This window comes from Acipenser ruthenus, chromosome 9, assembly GCF_902713425.1.
Source record: "Acipenser ruthenus chromosome 9, fAciRut3.2 maternal haplotype, whole genome shotgun sequence".
Taxonomy (NCBI): Eukaryota; Metazoa; Chordata; class Actinopteri; order Acipenseriformes; family Acipenseridae; genus Acipenser; species Acipenser ruthenus.
This window is the reverse complement of record NC_081197.1, coordinates 59,522,187-59,544,876: the sequence shown is the minus strand read 5'-3', so window position 1 is coordinate 59,544,876 and position 22,690 is coordinate 59,522,187. Positions and strand designations below refer to the sequence as shown.

General features: G+C 43.8%; 1 protein-coding gene across 4 annotated transcripts in view; it reads right to left on the bottom strand.

Annotated features, from left to right (window-relative positions):
• LOC117972965 (E3 ubiquitin-protein ligase HERC2-like) overlaps positions 1-22,690 on the bottom strand; it is a 71,855-nt gene that overhangs the window by 1,403 nt on the left and 47,762 nt on the right. For 3 of the 4 annotated variants that reach the window (XM_059030362.1, XM_059030365.1, XM_059030364.1), the window contains 33 exons: positions 21,843-21,933; positions 21,415-21,592; positions 21,209-21,290; positions 20,953-21,124; positions 20,419-20,563; positions 19,811-20,039; positions 18,814-18,985; positions 17,389-17,575; positions 16,368-16,511; positions 15,156-15,347; positions 14,871-15,024; positions 14,477-14,584; positions 14,031-14,162; positions 13,432-13,590; positions 13,080-13,198; positions 12,458-12,583; positions 10,394-10,549; positions 9,781-9,896; positions 9,386-9,584; positions 9,053-9,267; positions 8,573-8,750; positions 8,170-8,331; positions 7,656-7,747; positions 6,946-7,085; positions 6,037-6,224; positions 5,681-5,878; positions 5,097-5,180; positions 4,108-4,249; positions 3,272-3,466; positions 2,910-3,022; positions 1,334-1,524; positions 729-834; positions 230-442 (listed from right to left, as the gene is read on the bottom strand). In XM_059030362.1, coding sequence (XP_058886345.1) covers positions 230-442; positions 729-834; positions 1,334-1,524; positions 2,910-3,022; positions 3,272-3,466; positions 4,108-4,249; positions 5,097-5,180; positions 5,681-5,878; positions 6,037-6,224; positions 6,946-7,085; positions 7,656-7,747; positions 8,170-8,331; positions 8,573-8,750; positions 9,053-9,267; positions 9,386-9,584; positions 9,781-9,896; positions 10,394-10,549; positions 12,458-12,583; positions 13,080-13,198; positions 13,432-13,590; positions 14,031-14,162; positions 14,477-14,584; positions 14,871-15,024; positions 15,156-15,347; positions 16,368-16,511; positions 17,389-17,575; positions 18,814-18,985; positions 19,811-20,039; positions 20,419-20,563; positions 20,953-21,124; positions 21,209-21,290; positions 21,415-21,592; positions 21,843-21,933 — 5,078 coding nt within the window. The remainder of the gene's footprint in view (positions 1-229; positions 443-728; positions 835-1,333; positions 1,525-2,909; positions 3,023-3,271; positions 3,467-4,107; positions 4,250-5,096; positions 5,181-5,680; positions 5,879-6,036; positions 6,225-6,945; positions 7,086-7,655; positions 7,748-8,169; positions 8,332-8,572; positions 8,751-9,052; positions 9,268-9,385; positions 9,585-9,780; positions 9,897-10,393; positions 10,550-12,457; positions 12,584-13,079; positions 13,199-13,431; positions 13,591-14,030; positions 14,163-14,476; positions 14,585-14,870; positions 15,025-15,155; positions 15,348-16,367; positions 16,512-17,388; positions 17,576-18,813; positions 18,986-19,810; positions 20,040-20,418; positions 20,564-20,952; positions 21,125-21,208; positions 21,291-21,414; positions 21,593-21,842; positions 21,934-22,690) is intronic. The other variant, XM_059030363.1, reaches the window with a different exon arrangement.

Below are 22,690 nucleotides of genomic sequence, written 5' to 3'. Positions count from 1 at the left end.
GGTGATTTCAAAACAAAATATTTTTTACATTTACCAAGTATGAATCAGATGTAAATGCAATAGCTCCCTATCACACCCTGTTATAACTCAATAAAACCCAACCTTTCAGCATTTTAAACAAGGTTTCCAGGCACGCGTCTAAAACATGAAACCACAAGGGCATGACAACACCTTGGCCATTTTAGAAACCCCTCTGGACAGACTGCAGCACAGAGGAAAGAGGACTAACCTGAACAACAAAGTCTCGCCCCCGGAAGTCTGCGATTGTCCTGGGCAGCCTGGTCCTGCCCCAGACGAACCTCAGAAACAGGGACCTCTCAGTGTTGGAGAAAGACTCCATCACTTCCCAGAACCACTGGATCAAATGAGCAGTGGGCTCAACACCCTTGTACGTAGCAACTGACTTCAAGAGATGTAGAGGGATGTCCGGGCTGCCACACACCTGAAATCATTGAACAGCATAAAGTATCAAGCTTCCTTTTCAGCAGAGAGCCAGTAATATATAAGACTTCTACTGCATAGTGCTTTGATCCATTCCTGGTTTTACTACACCAGAGCTGGATACCAATACACTGTGGCTAATCAAGTATTAAAACCTGGAATGAGTGAAACTGCTATGCAATAGGAGTTTTTATTTCCATCCCTTTAATACCAAGCAGGACATACTGAAGCAAAGCGACCAAAGAGGAAAACAATTAAAACAAGAGAGACATGGGGACTGGACATACCATTGTTTCCAGCTCATATCCGGTGAAGAGGGAAAGAAGAGGCACAGGAACGACGCGGGCCATTCCCTCTCGGACTGCAGAGACCTGCTCATCAAACTCCCGGAGCCTGCAACAGATACACACGGACTCTTGGCATACATTGAGACATTAGTCCAATGGAGGAGAATCCAGAGCAATTTAAATGGAATGGCTGGCATTCATATTAAGATACACTGTGATTCGGTCTGCTTTTGTGCCAATTTTTCAAGTAAGTCACCAGTTTAAGTAAGAATTCACAAAGAATATTTTATCTATTGAGGGGTTACCTTGCATTGAAGTCACATGCATCTCCGACCATAAAGAAGAAATTACAAAAAAAAAGGCTGAATTTCGGTAGATCTGAATACAGTTTGGAGAAAACACTGCTAACCCTGTTTTCTAAGTGTTAATTTGAGCTCATTTTCTCTAACCTCTATGGCTGCTAACATACAGTAGTACACAAGATGACAGTGTACTGGTCTGTCCTTCCTTCCTCGCAAGAATGCAGCAGTTCACAGTGCTAAAACAAAACCAAAAACTGTATGCAAGCGTTTTTTTTTTTTTGGAAGGATGTAAAGTCCACTTACCTGTAATGCACTGCTAATCTCACATACTCTCCACGGTTCCCCAGTGTAATGTGCGAGTGCTTGGAGCTCAGCTGAACGTCTTGTCCACTAGAGTTTGGCACAGTAAACGGAAGGGTCATGGCTTCAAATTCTTCAGCAGTCGCCTCGTTGTCTCGGATGTACATGAGCCCGGGAATAAAATCTTTATCAACCTATAGCAGACAAAACGTTGTGCTGTTAAGCATCATTCTCAATGACAAACAATACCTGGTTATGTAAGCGCCATTCACCCACCACCATTGCTGGAAACACAAAATGAGATCTAGCAAGTCCATGATTATGGCAAGCATCCACCACATGCACATGTACAGACACACCTCCATGTACCCCAGAGAATGGGTTTCATTACCATGGAATAAGCACCTCTACAGAGATGTAAACATTTAGGTGCGACAGACAGGCAGACAGACAGGCAGACAGCCCCCCTATACCCCCACATTCTGATAGCATCAATCGCTGACGCATTTGGATTAGCGGTTCTCTAGATGTAACTAGAACTCTATAAGTGTGATCTGCACATGTACGGCCACCTCTGTACACCCCCAGCAGGGATAATGAGAAGCCTTTTTATCTTTACCTGCTGATCTGCTTTGTTACAGGAGGCTGACTGATGAATTGTATAGTGTTTCTAACCTATTCTAAAATGGTTATCCACACTGAACCGGGCTGAGGAAATCAGTTTTAACATTCTGATGCAGGGGGGGATAATAAAACTGAACTTTTAAAAAGTCGCAGATATTTTCGAAGTCTGATCTGTGGTTGAAACTGTTGAGAGAAGACATGGAGCCGGCACTGGGGCCCCTGTAAGGAAGCTGCTAAGAAACTGAACATAGTTTCCATTTTCCAAGCCACATGTAGGAATAACTTCACCAGTTAACCTTTCAGATATCTCTGGGCAACAATGTTCAACAATGCAGTCTCTGTAGTGAATGAAGTCCTTAGCTGGCCCTGGTAATTAATCAAACATCTCCAGACATTATAAAGCTCATGATTAAAATGTGAGCCGAAAAAAAATAAATAAAAAAATCAAACTGACACACAAATGCAACGTAGATCACTTTGAAATAGACCCATTCTAGACCCAGAGACCCATGCTTCAGATTAAAGTTTGCAAACAGCCATGACGAAGTGTGCAGTCAAATAAGTCTTCCACACGGCAGACCACTATGTGCACACTAGACCTGCTTGGGAATACAGTGAATCTGCTGCAGTGTTTCCTGGTTTCTGCTGTTGCTGTCTAACTGGCAGAAGTGTGTACGGCTGCTTCTAAACGAGTCCCAAGGTGAAGCGGTTTCCCACTAGAAGTCAACAGCTGCAATCCCTCTCTATCTGACTAAAGCTCTTTCACATTTCTGAATAGCAATCAGATTAAATTATTAAAAGCTGCAGCCACTATGTCATGGTAAACACAAGGAAGTAAATGGAAACACTATGAATATGCCTTTGTGATTCCGACCAGTATGGTCCAGAATGGTGAAGCCAGTGTTTGTTGGGGTGGAGTGTAGAAGAAGAGTTTAAAAGAATGTTTAGTACTCGCCTCACTGAGGTCAGCAATAGTGAGGCTCATCCCTGCCAGCTGCTTCCAGACAGGTTCAGCCAGGCTGAGACTCAAAGGACTGCCTGTGCGGATGGCAATGCCGAGCAGAACACCTAGCAAAACAAGAAAGAAATCCATTAGAAATATTACGTATGCAGCACCAGTGTCATTAAATGTATGTACGTGTGTAAGAATGCCTTGTGCAAGAACTGGTCCATAACGCACTGCCGAAGACCTGTAGCTGCAACACGTTTGCTTTGACCTGAAACTGTCTCTTTCAAAAAATTGTATTCAGCTCTGGCTTGGCATTTTTCTACTTTTCTTTATTTGTATTAAATGTACCCAGTGCTGTTGTGACTTACCCAGAAAGCGGAACATGTTCATGTGAAGAGGAGACTTGGCTGTGGGGTTCAGCAGGAAGCAGTCCCGGTTGGCTCCAGACTCATCCCTGCCGTTGGGAGTGACGATCAGCAGAGGAGTCAGGCCATTCTGCAGCTCCTCACACATCTCTGCAATGGACTCACTGTAGCCTCCTCCGCAGTCATCCACAGACTCCCCTAGGGAAGCACCAACCATCTCATTGACAGTCCATCTAATGGTTTATATAATTATAAACAAACAGGTGCAGGATTGCCTTCCACACTTTTTTATTGAAATGCTGTGTTTTTTGTATGCCACATCGGAGTGACAAAGTGGCTGATTTGATCAGCCTACAACCCTGTGAGGAGTGTTTAAGAGCACTTGACTGTAGCAGGGAATCAGCGTGGATAGTATCAAGCCCTTATTGTAAAGGCTGATCCCTGGATAACCACGGAGAGGTGGCTGATGCAAACCAAGTATATGGAAAACTACAAAGCAGTATGTAATTCAATATGTGAACATAACATTATCCAGCAGGTTTCATTCAACTTTATGAAGCAAAATGAGTTAATTCTGTAGGGTAATGCAAAACATTAGGCCATAGCTGTATACTGGCTAAGATTTAGCAAGATAATTACTGGATACAGTTACAAAAAACTAGCAACAACAAACTTAGATAAATGTTTGTTCAGGTAAGTTTGATAACATGAACTAAAAATGATTTTCACCTAATAAAAATACGCATGTCACTTTAACAGCTGTATTGTGCTCTGGAGAGCATTGGGAACTTAAGTCATTAAATATGGAATAAATAATCCAGCGGAGCGGCTCAACATACCCACAAACTTGACTTTCCAGACGCGGTGAGGAAGGAGGAGGCTGTCCGGACTGAAGGAGCCCATCTTGGCACACATTTGTCCGAAGACGGACTTTGTGCCATCGGGACCAGCTAAGCCCCCTTTACTTCTGGAGCGCTTCACCTGGGGAACATGCATGCAGGCACACGAGTTGTGAGGGCATGCAGGCACGGTCAAGCACTTTGCATGTTTGTAAATAAAGACCTCGATTATTTGTATAGCTCTGGGGCAAGGTGCAGTGGTCTAATAAAAAAGTACCTACAGTTCAGGAACTTCTGGGACAGCTTAAAATGATAACTTTAACTAGCAAATGAATTGCAGTCCTGGGAGGACAAGGATACAAAGCTTCCTCACAAGGATAAGCCCCTCCAGCATTGTCAAAGAAATCACATGTACAGAACAACCAGAACCTAGAGCTAAAAACCCAGTGAAAGCTGCATCAGCAGAGAGAGAGAGAGAGAGAGAACATCAGAAATCACGGAGATAAGACGTGCCAGCGCTCCCAGGCAAGTGCCCACATTCACAGACAACTGTGTCTTAAATATACTGTCGATAAAGAATTTCAGGAACCATTCCAAAACCCGTGTGCTTCACTGACCAGGCCAGTCAGGACAGGACAACACCATTCAACACAGATTCATCATATATTGGAAATAATCACCTGTCATATAGTAAGCTGGCAGTACACAGTATAAGCTTTAGAAGAAACCTAAGCCGTTTATGAATTAAACTCCTTGGGCCATATTTTCAAAGCTTTTACACCAGTTTTAATTAAGTCCTATTTCTTCGAAAGGTGTAAAAAGCCTGTTAATTTTACAGCACAATATATTTATTGCAAGCTGTTTAAAGCACTCAAGGGGTTTTGTTTTTCTTTGGCTAACATTAACGTGATTTGTTCTGCTTTCCAGAAATAGTTCATTAAAGATTGCAGAAACACTCTGCAAATACAGCCCATGGCTTCCAACAGTACCTGTATTCTGTTCAGCTCAACAACTGGTCCATGCTGCCGATCTCTCACCATGGTTGCCTGGACGACCTTACGGAATGCAGCTTCCTATATGATAGAGACCAGGGGTCACGGAATCAGTATTCCAACATGTTATATATATATATATATATATATATATATATATATATATATATATATATATATATATATATATATATATATATATATATATATATATATAGTGATGCCCAAAACTAACCCCAATATTCCCAGAGAATGTGGATACTTATGTACTATATATGACAGTTCTTCTCAACATCTATATATTTCAATTACACTAACAAGTGTCAATAAAACTTTCATTTTGAAATTCTGAAAAAAAAGCTAAAGAAAATATAGATTCTAGTTGGCAGCCTCATTGTTTTGTTTGTTCTTTTAAAGTTTGTTTTTAACAATAAAATTAGGCAATACACGGAAGAAGAGTTTGTTTTCAACAGTTAATTTAAAAAAAGAATTCAAAACTAGATGATTTCCACTTGATAAAAGGACAACTCCTTTCTGAAGACACACAAGTAAAGCAGTTCACAAGCGATCGGTCCGCGCACCTTGCCCTGTGAGATCAGTATTCCACGTAGTGTATGAAAGCCGACGGAAGGCCCTTGGCCAGCCTCGCCCAGCCGTCCCTCCAGGTGGAACATGGGGATGCACGGGCAGAAGAGCTCCGAGATGTGGTGCAGCAGCAGCAGCCTGTTCCTCAGTGCAAGGATTGGGATCTCTTGGAGATGGTTGTACTCCATGGGAACCTGGAAGTGTGTGTTTTTATTTTAGGTTATACATTGCTCTAGAATTGCTTTTCATTTGACAAAAAAATATTAGTATGTGTAGCTCACTTTTACACCTGTAGGTGCATATTAACATACTGTAGCTGAGCAGTGCGGAGCGCCTGAGCAGTGCGGAGTACCTGAGCAGGGAGCTTCCCAGCGTTGGCAGGTTTGCTGGTGGACCAGGCTAGAGTGTGGGCCGAGCCACAGGCCACACGGTTAATCTTCTTCCCCTGCAGGGCTGCCACGAGGCGGGGGCGCTGGATAGCGTTGGTGGTTCCATCTCCAAGCTGTCCCTCATCATTGTCCCCCCAAGTGTAAACTTCTCCTGATATAAATAAGACAATGCAGAGGCTTCTCTTAAAGAACAATGCATTTTTATTGAAAATTAAACTAGCAAGGACATCGAAATTCTGTTAAAAAAAAATAAACTAATAAATAAAAGTATTATGCCAAATAACATGTTCATTGTTTCACACAGGAGCATTAACATACAGAAATAGATCATAAATCCTGTGTTTCAGCTGAATCCAAACTATCATTTAAACTGTAGTACGTAACCCTAAACAGAATATCCTATCATTTTGGGTACTGTACTTTGTACATTGAATACGTTCAGGCTTTCGAACAGGAAAGGGAAAGAATACATTCTGCAGGGATAATGAGAAGGACACCGCGCAGATTAAACCTCCTGAAAGAGGATTCGGGACATTTAACTGACTGACTTGAGTGCTAAAGTAACCTGAAAACAATCTTCACAACACACCCATATTAAATAGAAGCATGCTCTTGTTATTTTGTTAGTATTGAAGTCAATTGTAAAATAGTCTGGGGGTTAAAATACAAAGACAAGAAACACACATCTAGTCTTATTCAGGATAGGTCTGACTGATCAAAGAGACTGAAAAGGACTGACGCATGTGATTCAGTCATACACACTGTGGATTAATTACCCCAGATCCCACAGCATTCCATTACACATACTATAACCCAGAGGAAACACATGATAATGCTCAGTGCTTGTGCATTGTAGCGTGCACATGCCCTACCATCCTCCGTGCAGCATACACAGTGAAGAGACCCTGTGGCGATAGCAATGACTTTCTTCCCTTGCAGTCCTTGGACCTGTCGCGGTCTCCTCACATGGTCATCAGAGCCATGGCCCAGCCTGTGGTAGTCTCCTTTGCCCCTGCGCGAGATTAAAAATGCAAGACTGTGGAAGAATGCAGCAGAATGGAAACTGCTGTCAGGCCCCCATGGCAGTCTTATCTGGCCTTTCAGCCTGAAGCTATTGCACAGACACCATTGCTTCCTGAATGGGTTGCTGGGATTTGGAGAGGTATGCCATCAGGGCAGATGGGAGGCAGTTTAATTTAATGCATGTTAACTAGATTGCCTTCCACTGAAGTGGATCCAACCCTCCCAAATAGTAGTAAAAACAACAGTAACAAATACAATCTGGAATTACAATATGACCCTTTGCAACAGCTGAACACCACTGCCCTAAGGAATTTTAAAAGCACATACTGACCTATTTCACACGTGTGTGTCAAATGCACTCCCCTTTGAAGGAAATGCTTACTTCTCAAACTTATTTTTTCTTCATTAGTATTTTAATTGTAGCTTTGTTATTATATATTCAAAAAAGAACGTGGTTGCTCACGACCCACGTGGGTCTGCGTCGAGTCGCACAGTTTGGGAACCCCTGCACTGGAGTACTGAATGAAAGATTCTAGCAGCTCATTCGGATTCCACATACCATGTATACACAGCTCCAGACTTGGCAAGAGCTACAGAAAACTGAGACCCACATTCCACCTTTACAACTCCAACGCCAGTGAGAGAGTCGATCTGCACAAAACAAGGAGAGGGTTAAGAAGTCTTGTGATCTGAAAGCACAAAGCCCCCTCAGGAGGACTCCATCACTTAATCAATGCAATTCATCTTTACTGCTTCATGCAGCCACGTCTCCATTCAGAATTGACTTAATCTGCAAGAGCCATCACACTGGCCGAGAGAAAACGATCAGACGTTTACAGCCACGTCCAAGACAGGCATGGATTAAAGCTCTTTTTGCTTCAGCCGAACTCTAAATTAAACCGGCCTTTCTGATTAGGAAAGGCTGTCGCACTTTTCATAGAGGACACGATTAGACAGTTGTGATTGATTGAATTGACTCAGTGTTGTCCAGTATCATTAATAACATGGATTAAGATACATAGTAAAATGATTCTAGTTGCTTCCACTGGTGAGATTAGAATGATCCCTCATACCTTCATCGGGACCTTGCAGCCATCGCTGCCTCCCCGCCCCAGCTTGCCGTAGTCTCCATCTCCCCAAGACCAGACAGTGTCATCGTCCGTCAGACAGAGGGTCTGTGCATCTCCACTGCCACAGGCCACATGGACCACGCGGTGGCCCTGCAGAGCCTCCACCTGCAGAAACATGGGACTGTCACTGTGTCCATGTCAGCAACGCCCACAATACCATTCATCACCATCTAGCAGTAACTTGAACAGCATTTTTAAAATATAAACCAATACATTCTCATAGCTGCTCAGAGTCTGCCGATTGTGTGTTCTTCAGAATCAGCATGTTCGGATTCCTACAGCCTGTATGCAGCAGAGCTAACATCCAAGCACACAGCAGAGGCCCGGGCTCCTCTGTGAAACATACCGGTTTGGGTTTGAGCTGGTCCTCACTGTCCCCGTGGCCCAGGCGCCCGTAGCGGCCCTTTCCCCAGGTATACAGCTCCCCAGTGGCTGTGATGCAGGCACTGTGTGCTCCTCCCGCAGCAACATCAATCACCTCAATACCACGCATGGACTCGATCACGCGAGGCCGGTCACAGGGGCTGAGGGGAAGCAGAGCACACTCACTGTACTGAAACACATTCATTTAATTTATTATTTCGTCAGTAGTCTTTGTTGCTTGTCAACGCTGTGAGAATTAGGAGTTGATAGCCTCTTGATTTCTATATGCGACAGGCTTAAAGAAATGAGAATTGTTGCACTGGCTATTAAAAAATGTCCACCCCCCTTCACAGTAAATAATGGCACTAAATGAGAATACGAATAAGCATAATCCTGCTTTATTACATATGATCTGTGTGACAAAGTGGCAGGTGCTTTTTGTACCTGATCTTCCTGTTCTTACCTCCTGTTCCCATGGCCCAGTTTGCCGTCCTCGGCTTCTCCCCAGGAATACACCTCTCCTTCGGATGACAATGCCAGGCAATGCTTGCCGCCGGAGTTCACCGCCACCTTCTTTATGAAGACGTGCTGGATGGACTCAAGCAGGGTGGGTGTGGACACCGACTCTGTGCCTCCAATCCCCAGCCTCCCACCGGCCCCGTAGCCTGTTGCATAGAGCTGGACAGCATCAAAAACACAAGTGAGTAAGGTTTCAAGAAACCAGAAGGCTAGGAAATAAATAAATAAATGAATGAATGAATGAATGAATGAATATTCAAATGAGTTTCTGGCTCACCTTTCCATCGGCAGTGACTGCAAACAGAGTCTGCTCCCCACCAATGAGCTGCACTGGCCTCAGAGTGGCTAGAGCCTCGCACGGAGTCGGCACTTTGATCTTTGCCCCTTCAATGCCCCCTAGCTGACCTCGATGGTTGTGACCCCACCCATAGATAGTGCCACTTCCTCCAGCTGATAGAGTCCAATCATCAGGCCTCCTGCATTTTAGTACAAAAGGTATGTCACAGACTAGCTACAACAGACAACCTTAGAGTTCCTTCATTACCAGAATCCCTGTAGATGCCAACAATCATGCACAGTAGGAGGATTTGCATATCGGTATGTAGTGAAGGCATCCCTGATTGGAGCTGATAAGCAGCACTGTGTTCATTCCCCCAGCAGACCCCGCCTCACCTGTTCATCCACTGCACAAGCTGCTCGTCTTGCTCTCTCTTGTACACGTCGTGATTTTCATGGAGCACATTCATGTTTTCATTGTCTGCCATTAGCTCTCGGATTTTCTTGGCCACCTGAAAACAAACAAATCAACAGACCATGAAAGAAAGCAAAATGAACCCAAACACACAGTCGTTTCATTCATCTTGTATTCTGCGTAGTGTATTAACTAACACATTCAAAACTAACAATGGTGTCTTTACACTAAGATGTATACACATAGAATAACAACCGGTGGGGGTGAGGATCATGCTTTTTTTTGTTCTTTGTATTTTTATTTTTTTTTTACCCACTTTCCTTGGTGATTTAAGGTGGTACTGTAAACTAATGTTTGAATCTCTTTGGTTCTGCTCTACTACAATTAAGCTGCTTTACCACCTTAAGTGATTCATTCTCTTTTCCAGGGTGATTTCCCAACACTGTGCAAAAGGCTCAAGGTGGCGAGAGGAATCATTATAATGCCAAGGGATACACACAGAGAACCAGCAGGACTATAGGTACTGGACACTCACACTATCCAAAATAAATAAATAAATAAATAAATAAATAAATGTAAATAAATGTAAATTACCTCATCGAGGAACTGCCTTGGAAGAGGAGTTCTCTTATCGAGTGAGACAGCCACCCTCGATGCCATACAGTATCTTCTGAACCAGGCCCACTTGTGGGTTTCTGCACAGCAAGGGAGAGTATCCAGCTCCAAGTCACATGCGAGAGCTACCAGCACCTGCACAAACACAGAGGAACCCATTCAAACACCCCACCTCCTCCAGCTTGATACCACACTGGCACCTCCACAAACACAGAGGAGCCCATTCAAACACCCCACCTCCTCCAGCTTGATACCACACTGGCACCTCCACAAACACAGAGGAGCCCATTCAAACACCCCACCTCCTCCAGCTTGATACCACACTGGCACCTCCACAAACACAGAGGAACCCATTCAAACACCCCACCTCCTCCAGCTTGATACCACACTGACACCTGCACAAACACAGAGGAGCCCATTCAAACACCCCACCTCCTCCAGCTTGATACCACACTGGCACCTGCACAAACACAGAGGAGCCCATTCAAACATCCCACCTCCTCCAGCTTGATACCACACTGGCACCTGCACAAACACAGAGGAACCCATTCAAACACCCCACCTCCTCCAGCTTGATACCACACTGGCACCTGCACAAACACAGAGGAGCCCATTCAAACACCCCACCTCCTCCAGCTTGATACCACACTGGCACCTCCACAAACACAGAGGAGCCCATTCAAACACCCCACCTCCTCCAGCTTGATACCACACTGACACCTGCACAAACACAGAGGAACCCATTCAAACACCCCACCTCCTCCAGCTTGATACCACACTGGCACCTCCACAAACACAGAGGAACCCATTCAAACACCCCACCTCCTCCAGCTTGATACCACACTGACACCTGCACAAACACAGAGGAGCCCATTCAAACACCCCACCTCCTCCAGCTTGATACCACACTGGCACCTCCACAAACACAGAGGAGCCCATTCAAACACCCCACCTCCTCCAGCTTGATACCACACTGGCACCTGCACAAACACAGAGGAGCCCATTCAAACACCCCACCTCCTCCAGCTTGATACCACACTGGCACCTGCACAAACACAGAGGAACCCATTCAAACACCCCACCTCCTCCAGCTTGATACCACACTGGCACGTGCACAAACACAGAGGAGCCTGTTCAAACACCCCACCTCCTCCAGCTTGATACCACACTGGCACCTGCACAAACACAGAGGAACCCATTCAAACACCCCACCTCCTCCAGCTTGATACCACACTGGCACCTCCACAAACACAGAGGAACCCATTCAAACATCCCACCTCCTCCAGCTTGATACCACACTTGGACGTGCACAAACACAGAGGAGCCCATTCAAACACCCCACCTCCTCCAGCTTGATACCACACTTGGACGTGCACAAACACAGAGGAACCCATTCAAACACCCCACCTCCTCCAGCTTGATACCACACTGGCACAAACACAGAGGAACCCATTCAAACACCCCACCTCCTCCAGCTTGATACCACACTGGCACCTCCACAAACACAGAGGAGCCCATTCAAACACCCCACCTCCTCCAGCTTGATACCACACTGGCACGTGCACAAGCACAGAGGAACCCATTCAAACACCCCACCTCCTCCAGCTTGATACCACACTGGGCTCCCTGTGCATTTACTGTAGTGTTTAAATTAAGAAAAAAAGACAACCCCACAGCTGTTAAACAGTACAGCTAATTGAAAAAGTTTCACAGTATCATCTAGAAATACAAACATGACATAGGGCTGCTTATCTGGCCTGCTGTGTTTAGTGGAGTTATAGTTCCTAGACCTCTTCACAGGTTTGCAGTACTGAAAGAGTTAATACTAAGTAACTTTCTAGAAAGACTGCCCTCATGTAACTCATTAAACATTGTTGAAAGAAAGAAAACGACTTGATCGGTTTTATAAAATGTGAATGGACTGCTGTGACTGTTATGGAATAAGATTACACAGAAACAGCCAGACTAATGGCCAGTCCTTTGTTCTTAGTACAGCTCCCTGGTGTTTCCTCTGTATACGTAGGCATGGACTGCAATGCTTACCTTAAAGAAGGGGCTGTGAAGCAGCTGCTTGCCACCTCGCACGATGGAATCTTCATATTCATGCTGCCGCTGCAGCGCTTCAGGAAGTCCTTTCACCAGAGCGGCTAAAGCACTTCCGGTGAAACTCTACAAAACAAAATCAAAAGAGATGGAGCCACGCAAAGCACCATGCAGCCAACGATATGCAACACTACAGGGGCCAGTATCAGGGAAAAGGAGGTTTCCATGAGCTGCATGCACAAAACCTTCAATAGGATCGCAAAAGAAATACTCTTCAACTAAAATCATACATCTGTGCAAACAGTATGGGTCTCTGGATATACACAGGACAATGCTGCTGCTATACTTGGAGCTGTCCAGTCCCCCCTACCCAGTGTATGAGACTACAAAGCACTGGTTGCCAATACTTCACCCAATTCAGGGATAGAAATATGACCCATTGCATAGCAGTTTGATCCAGTCCTGATTTTACTATGAGTTTAATAAGACACACCTGAGCTTGTTACATAAACATTGTGCCTAATCAAGCTCGTATTAAACCTGGGCTATGTAAACTGCTATGCAGTAGGAGTGTTATTTCCATCCCTGCAGTTGCAGAGCTCCAGTTTCCTGTGCAGCGTACCACAGAGCGAGGCTCCCCGTCTCCGTCTCCCAGGATCCTGTTGATGTTGATGGACTGTCCGAACTCTGTGGTCAGCAGCTTGCGCAGTCTTTGCAGGGCCCACATCCTGAGGCTGGCCGCTACAAATGACATCACAAATAAAACCATTAAAAAGGAAAAATAAAAAAGGGACAGGCAGAAAGGTCTGCTCATTAAAGAATACAAAACTGCAGGTAACATGCATGTACTGACCAGCATTGAAGATTAGCTTAGAAACAACTGTCTCACTGCTGTTTTTTTATGTATAATTGTTTAGTCATCCTTACTTTTTCTGAATACAGCAACATGTAGTACAGCAGCAATACAAACTTACCGAGGGCACTTAGCTGTGCACAAGCTGCCAGTGAGGCTGCCAGGCGAGGAACTATACCCCTGTTTGAGGCAAAGTTCAAACGGAAATCTAAGAGACAGGTTACCAAGTCCATTGAGGGGCAGGACAGAATGCAGCGGTCAGACAGGAGATCCTTTGGGCCTGTATTAAAAATAAATAAATACATCCATCAATAAATCAATCAATCAATCAATCAATGATTTTCTTTACTGCATAATGCTAACCTTAAGGTTCACATATTTTCATACACCATGAAAAACAAAGAACCATAGACTGTCAAGAAGGCAGAAGTGCACAGACTGTGAAGACACTCTAAGACTGCGGTCTGTATCATTGATGATCATTTTTTAAAACGTGGCTGAGAAACTGTTCATTTTTAAAGAAAAGCACTGACTATGGAACTGAAAAAGATACTTTGAAATTCAAGTCGGCATCTGAAATGGTTGATCAGATAGACGACGTTGAAATAGCGCTGGTATGTTTTTGCAAAATTCACAAGCTCCCCTTACTCTGTAGCTTAAATACATTCTTATGAAATATAAATAAATCGAAAGGGTCTCAATATGCAGTGCAAGACGCACCTGCTGCAGGCATGATCGGGTAAACTGTGAAGCGCCAACCCCAGCCATTCACAGAACCATCACTGGTAAACTTCCACTTCAGTTCATCACCAGGAATACGGAGTTCACTGGACCAGTCAGACCACTCTCGACCTGCCAATACACAATACAATCAGACAGCAGCATTTACAACAAACCCGACTCCATTCAAACAGAGGTCTGGACTCCACCATTCTGATGGGTTCACTAAAATCTGAATGCAAGACCTTGAGGATCTCGAGCTGAATGGTTCAGAAGAGCAGTCAGGTGCCTGCTAGTAATAATATGCCTTGGACTGAAATTCGTAAGCATGTTGCTCCAAAATTGCATGTAGTGAACATCATGGATACAAGGCAAGGTTCAATTGGTTCATTCGCTTTATGACCTTCAAGGAAACGGGACAGACAGGAAAGCGGTTTGAGTGTCACCTGATCGGACAGACACGATCCGGTTGGCACCGTCCATTACAGTGAGGGGATCATGGCGCCTCTCTGTAGAGCACTGACGGTCAAACTCCACTCTGAGGCCTTCAGCACCTAACACAACCACCACAAGAAAAAGTCAGGGCAGAGGAAATGAGCATTTCAACAAGCAATGAAAATGTAATTTAACTAGGGAGGAAAGACAGAAACGGCACAGACAGAGTGAGAGACAGACAATTCGAATTACAAATGAAACCGTTTCAGTGCAGAACTGTGAACCGCCGAAGAAAAACAATAAGGAACAAGTACCCTTCTCTCAACTGGTAGTTAGTGTTATTCAGGCTCCATAGAAATATAGAGATATATGACTAATAAGCTGCGGGTCTAGCCTACTTTTTACCTGGTATTTTAACAGTGCCACTGGTGGAGGTGTCGTCAGTGTAGGGGTGGCTGCTCTCCACCACCACTGGCTGTGCAGACAGACGCCCACTCTGCGAGTCTGAAGCCACATCTTCCAGCTCTGTGACACACAGCTCCAGCAGCATGTCAGCCACCTACCAAGAGGCAGCCAGTTAGCAAGAGCAGCAGAACACAAGCAACACAAGCAGCCGCTGAAAACACAAGGAGAACCCACACTCCCAGCCAGCCGAGACAGACACACGACAAGCTGTTCATGTTTACCAACCTGTGGATAGGCAGTGCCCATTCCGGACAGCACGGCAGACAGCACCTGCTTCCCTTTCTCCCCGGAGCGTGTGGACACAGCTAGCTTTAACAGGTCCACCAGGACCCGCGTGTCATCAGGGACCAGCAGGCTTGTGAATTCATCCAGGTACTGGGGCTCTGGGCCAGCCGTTTTACTGTGGCTTTCAGAATCCTGTTGAGAGAAAAGGTTCATAACTCGCATTGCAATATGAGGAAGATGAAAAGTATAAAAAATAAATAAATAAAAAAAACACAACAAAAACTGAAAGAATACTTTAAAATATTAAAACTGTCAATGGAAATTAGCCTACTGGCTCAATTGAAAATGCAATGCATCTTGTGTCATGTAAGTGATACTTATATTATAATCGCATGAGTCCCTGATAAATAAATACAATAAACAAAAAGGTAATTTAAGAATGCTTTAAAAAAGTATCCAGTGCATACAAGAGAAACCCTATAGAATTAATACAAAGTCGAATGAAACCTGCTGAATAATGTTACCATACCATATTGAATTACATGGGAGGCTGTGTGGTCCAGTGGTTAAAGAAAAAGGGCTTGTAACCAGGAGGTCCCCGGTTCAAATCCCACCTCAGCCACTGACTCATTGTGTGACCCTGAGCAAGTCACTTAACCTCCTTGTGCTCCGTCTTTCGGGTGAGACGTAGTTGTAAGTGACTCTGCAGCAGATGCATAGTTCACACACCCTAGTCTCTGTAAGCCTTGGATAAAGGCGTCTGCTAAATAAACTAATAATAATACATAGCGCTTTGTAGTTTTCCATATACTTTAACGAAAAACTGACAAAAAAAAATTGAAATTTCTAAATCCAACATGAAATACTGTACTGTTATTATGGCTTCTGGTAGGATTTTGCAATATCATGTTGTCATTTCTTTGATTACATGATGTTAAATATAAGGTCTCAATCCTAAAATTGTAGCTGATGCTAACCTTTTGGCCATATTATCACAGTGCTTGTGTATTCTGTTGAAGGCTGCACACTCTCACTCACCTCTTTGGTTTTTGTCATGGTCTCAGCTATGATCTAGTGCATATTATCACAGTGCTTGTGTACTCTGAAGGCTGCACACACTCACCTCTTTGGTTTTTGTCATAGTCTCAGCTATGATCTAGTGCATATTATCACAGTGCTTGTGTACTCTGAAGGCTGCACACGCTCACTCACCTCTTTGGTTTTTGTCATGGTCTCAGCTATGATAGTAGCAGCGCCGGGATCATCTGTTACTGGAATAAACGGTCGTGAAGACGCAGCACAAGCAGAAGGAGTTACTGCTGAAGAAGGGGTCCCTGCATCTTCTGAACAAGCAACCTGAGCACACAACAAACACGAGTCCAAATGAATGCCACAGTGTAACACATCCTCTATCTAGGGCATGCTGTACCTTATCAAAGTGTACTTCTATCTGAATAGAGACTTTCCAGAGGTGTCCCTATTCTGACAACTAGTTAAACTCACTGCACTTTATTTTAATAAAATTAAAAGATTTCATTTAACCTTTTAAAATTAAGGTATATATTGCACTAGAAAAAATAATGCAGAAATATCAGACTGTAAGAAAAGCTCTACAGGGCAGGTTTTTCCACACAAAAAAAAGAATGCCACAGAAATTGCATTACCGCTACATTTGAATTGGATCTGTGAAAACCTTAAAGTGAATTGAATGACAGCAACAATATATGCTGTCAATTCTAGCACTCCATTACTTTGCCTATTGATATGAAATGTGGAAGCTATTGAATTGAAATGGGTTTTTTTGCAACACATTCTACCAATTAAAAAAAAAAGATGGACCTCTGTAATGAGGTCAATTTAAAGTGGCAGAGAAACAAGGCATTTGTAGTAGAGTACAGCTTACGATCAGTACAGAGTCAACTATATATATATATATATATATATATATATATATATTAGTTCAATTGTGTAAAAAATCGAGATAAGAACCTCTATCCATCATCTGTACCTTCTGTGTCAAACGTAAGACCCCAAGAACCTCTATCCATCATCTGTACCTTCTGTGTCAAACGTAAGACCCCAAGAACCTCTATCCATCATCTGTACCTTCTGTGTCACGTCTCACTTGCCTTCTTGCTGCAGGGGATGGTACCACTGTACTCTGTGTGTTTTATTGTTTTATTTAATGAATGGCTTTCTCCAGCTTCTTCAATGCGAGGCGCTTGTTTCTTACCTCACTCCTCCTGTCCTGCCAGGGGTTTGGGCTCAGCCTCTCCTCTGTCTCTGTGAGGAATGGGGGACCCTCCCCCTCCGAGGGGCTGGATGCTGTGGAGGACTCCGAGGGAGGGACCGGGGAGCTGGCAGGGCATTCCACTGGAGCAATCATACTGGCAGGCATCAGGGCACCCACAACTGCATCTCTGAGGAGACACAGCAAGAGAGGGTTAACAAGAGAGGGGCTCCCGATACAAAACAACACAGTCTATTTAGACAAAGAAGGAGGAAGGAGTCCATCTGAACCAGTGCTTGAAGCACTGCACAAATACCAGGACCAGAGCGGACACAGTGGAAATAAAGTGGAGACAGACAAGGGAAGGAGACACTTCTTCAAACAGAGTGGTGAGGGGAAGGAATGGGCTACCTCGTCATGTTAAATCACTTTAAGACCCAGATGAGCACGGATGGGCCGAATGGCCTCCTCTCGTTGGTAAATTTTCTGTTGTTCTTAGATTATAGTTCACAAATTATGTCATGTGTATGACATCTGTCCATAAACACATTCACATGTACAAATACAGCAAGTTAGAACAAAGGAACCAGTCCTATAAAGATGTAATATCTACAAGAGAGTCTAAGTTTAGAAAGAGTCACTCCATGCAAAGCCATCATCTAAAAATGTGTAAGTTAAACAAGACGACAGCGGGGGCACCCCATTTAGCACCTCTCTGTTATTACAGTGGGAACTAGAAGCTCCATGCTTTTTGAATCCTGCCCTCGGTTTTCTGTATCATGCAAAACGGGTCTCCGTAGTCAAATCAAATCACATGCATTTCAACATAAAATCATTACGTATGTTTCAAAATATACACAACCAGCAATACAGATCAAAAGCAAACCGAGAGTAGCCATCAAACAGATGACACGTAGACATTCCAACCATGAATACAGAGCTGTTCTTTGTCTTAATTTGTTCTGAAAAAAACTACACTTGAAGGAGAATTTTTTATTTTTTTTTAAACTTATACAACTTAAAAAATGGCAAACGCATGTTTTCGTGAGCTGTAGCAGATCATGATGAGCTCCACTCAGTTTATTAGCACGTAACGGTGCCACTGTGACACGGTCGACAGGCATCCCCATTCTCATAAGCTCATACACTTTTGAAATGTCCTGCTGGAGTTTCATTACAACTACAGAGCGGTTTCCTACATGCATGTCCAACTCTAATGCAGTGGGACCTGTAGCTCCCTCAGTCCTGGTTCAAACAGATCCTTCATATCTTTATTGAAACCCCAGGTTCATTTCACCAATTTAAGAGTAACCCTGCTCTAATGTATCCCACCACTGTCAGGGACCTGCATCCCCACTCAGGAGAATAAGGCCCTGTGTGGTTACAGTGAAGAGAATTAACTGCAGGGCAAGCTTCTGCCATCCTTACCTGGCATACATGATCTGTAAAGCAGTGAGGACATGGGACAGAGCCTGCTGTTTGGAGAGGTTCCCATCCAGGGAGAGAAGGATCTTAGCCAGAGATGGACGGTTCGCTTTGGAATTGTTTTGCCCGCTGATTTTATTGCTGACTGTGGAAGAGTCTGTATCTGACTGAACACCTACAGATAAAACACAATACTGAGCCTTTAGGATACGGAAACGAGAATAAATAAACAAATAAAAGCATATTACATATTATATCAACATAACCAATATTCTGTACTGAACACTGCAAATTCTAATGCTGTAATATTTCTACAAATAAAGAACTATGTTGTTAGTTTAGTGGAAATGGTTTTGAATACATTGTCAATGTGTTTAATAGCAAATACCCCAATGCTGAATAAGTCAGTCAATACAACAGAGACGGCACATTTCATAATCAAGCATGTCGCTGCCATTCACCCCCACCACATGGCTCTACATACAACATGTAAGCCATCAGTACCATAACCACCAGGACATCCAGTGTATAGAAAAGTAAACCAAGTTTTGCTACAATTGGATAAGCGGTTCTCTAAACTGCGCCATGGCTTTGGGCGCCTCTGCTACATAAACTACCACACAACCGCTGGACCTTTTCAATGACTTCTTACTCACTTTCAGCAGCATTACTTCAGCCTTGGATGATTTGCAACACACTGAATTGCTTTAGAAGCAGACTCAAGGATGGCATTCACTTCCTGCGTTTACAGTTACAGTTCCTACGTATAGACCGAGTCAAAACATGGATATGGGGATTTACTGCAATAGCAGGACAGCTGAAGGACTGAAGCTGGAGGCTTGTTAAAATTACAAGGTCCTCAAGACTAGATTAGACATAGCACTGCCTGAGATAGCATGACATCAGTCTGAGGCTGTCCATAACAAAAGAAGAGAGCAGCAAGATAACGAGCGGAGTGAAGACGAGACGCAAGCACGGGCGCGTTGATTAAACTGCTTACTACCCAAATAGGAGGCTCCTAAAGGATCCCTGGCTGTCTGGAAGAGGACCGGCTCATGCACGGACGGTGTGGCTACATCCACTGTGGTCCAGGCCACGCTGTGGGAGGAGCCACAGGCCACACGGGTGATCTTCTGCCCCTCCAGCCCCTGCACCAACGTGGGCTTCCTGTTGACAGTGGTGGTCCCGTTCCCCTGCTGTCCGTGGTCATTATCGCCCCAAGCATAGACCTGCCGACAGAAGACACTCATCTTACTCAGGCCCAAGCAGCACTCCTAATGCATTAGCAAAGGGCCAGCATGGACTCATTCATATTCTGCCATACTGATCTGGAGCACCGTGCACACGTTTCCAATTAGGCTGTGCCTGGCATCCACAGGAGTGATTTGCATTCTATGGCTTTAATTATATAGCAGTGTGCGTGCAGGTCAATAGTTAATCTAAATACATGCTTCTTACGAGAACACACATAATGTTGTCTTCATGTTATCTTCCTTCAGTGATACCCCATTGGAAAAGGATGACCTGCTTCAGTCGCTGATCAGTGTGGAACTCCCTTCTTACTGGAATGGAAAAGCATTGTGTTTCAATAGAAAGGAGGTTATGTACCTGCCCTGTCTCTGTGACAGCTAGGCAGTGCAGAGCCCCGACTGCCACATGGACAATCTTCTTCCCTCGGAGACCTTCCACTACCTGCGGCTTGCGAACATGGACGTCAGTCCCATGGCCAAGCCGAAAGTAGTCTCCCTTGCCCCTGTACACATGAAAACGAAACACAATGTAAATAAAAACAGGACTGCACCAATCCAGTAGCATCACTTTATACATATATACACACACATATATATATATATATATATATACACACATATATATATATATATATATATATATATAAAATATTATATATATATATATTATATATATATTATATTATATATATATATATATATATATATATATATATATATATATATATATATTTTTTTTTATTGTTGGGTCTTGTTTCACAGGCCTTTTTACTTTATTTGTATTTTATTACTGTGAATTGCTTTGAGATGGCCTTGCTATGAAAGGCACTCTATGATTTTTTTTCGTACTAGTCTAGCCAGTTTGCCTGGTGTTTCTCTTATTGAAGCGTACCATGTCCACACCACCCCTGTCTTGGTGAGTGCCAAGGAGAACTGAGCTCCACACTCAATCTGGCACACCCCCTGTCCGTTGAGCCTCTCGATGTTCTGCGGGATGTTGCACCCTTCACTCCCTCCTCGGCCAAGCTTGCCAAAGTCCCCATCTCCCCAGGAGAACACCAGGCCTGCACGAACAACAGTAACTTGTGTCAATGCATACAACATATCACTACATTTAGAACCAAACACAAAGAAAATGGCACTGTTACCTTCGTCACTTAATGCCAGCGTCTGAGCGTCTCTGCTTCCACAAGCAACCTGAATAACTCGATGTCCCAGAACCACTTTCACCTAGAAAAAGGTAGAATTAGATAAATAAAAAAATCAATAAATAAATAATGCTAGCAGGTGCTTGCGTTTCCCTTGCCATGAACCAGTCGATCGCTGGGATTTTTTCCAGTATTTAGCAACTTACCAGTTTAGGCCTCAGCTGTGTTGTGTTGTCCCCGTGGCCCAGTCTTCCATATTCCCCCAGGCCCCAGGTGTAGAGCTCCCCACTGGAGGTGATGGCAGCGCTGTGAGAGCTGCCGCAGGCAATGTCCCGGATTCGCTTCGTCTTCAAGGCCTCGACGAGGCGAGGTTTGTCACAGTTCCTAAAGCCAGGGAAGAGGGCAAGTGGTCAGTATAAACTCAACCCTGGTCTTAACGTCCTCAAGTGGTATGCATTGCTAAAAGTATGTTGAAATTATCAAACCATGAAACCATATTTAATTAAAACAATGCCCACTAGGGGTGTTCTAGCTCGGATGATGTGCCCTACCGGGTTCACAGCAGTGCCCTATAGATCTGCACATGTAGTATTGAGCTTGTGACAAAGAAAAGCTGTTTCAAAGAAACTCTTACATCCTGCTGAAATGTCCAAGCTTCCCATCATCCCCTTCACCCCAAGAAAAGACCTTCCCATCCACAGTTAGAGCCATTGCATGGCGCCCACCTAAAAAAAAAGAAAGGAACCGATTACATTGAAGTACAACAAAGCTGGTGTGTAACAGAGCGAGTAGGGAGGGGCCCTTGCCCCCCAGTCACACCCTTTACTTATAAATATGAGTATCACTGAACATACAATCATGTCATCCGATATTTGAAAATGAAAACCCGTGTTCATCCTAGTAGTATGACAGCTATAGTTAGCTAGCATGCAACATACAATTGGGTCATCACTTTTTTTAAAATTGGGTTAAAAATATTTGTGCCAGAATTGATTTTAAATGTGTTTATTCTGGATACACACTGGATACAAAAAGAAAGAAAAGTACTTATTTAAAGTTACACTCCCATATAAAGTATCTAGACCACAACAGAATTGTTACCATTTGCAGCAGTGTGGAGTAGTGGTTAGGGCTCTGGACTCTTGACCGGAGGGTTGTGGGTTCAATCCCCAGTGGGGGGACACTGCTGCTGTACCCTTGAGCAAGGTACTTTACCTAGATTGCTCCAGTAAAAACCCAACTGTATAAATGGGTAATTGTATGTAAAAATAATGTGATATCTGTATAATGTGAAATAATGTATAATGTGATATCTTGTAACAATTGTAAGTCGCCCTGGATAAGGGCGTCTGCTAAGAAATAAATAATAATAACAATAATAATACACAGCACAATTAGCCCAATAAAAAGTGTGTGGGGAAACACCAACTCATTTAACTTTTATAAACTTGTAAGATTCCATCTATATCCATGAAGAGGCAG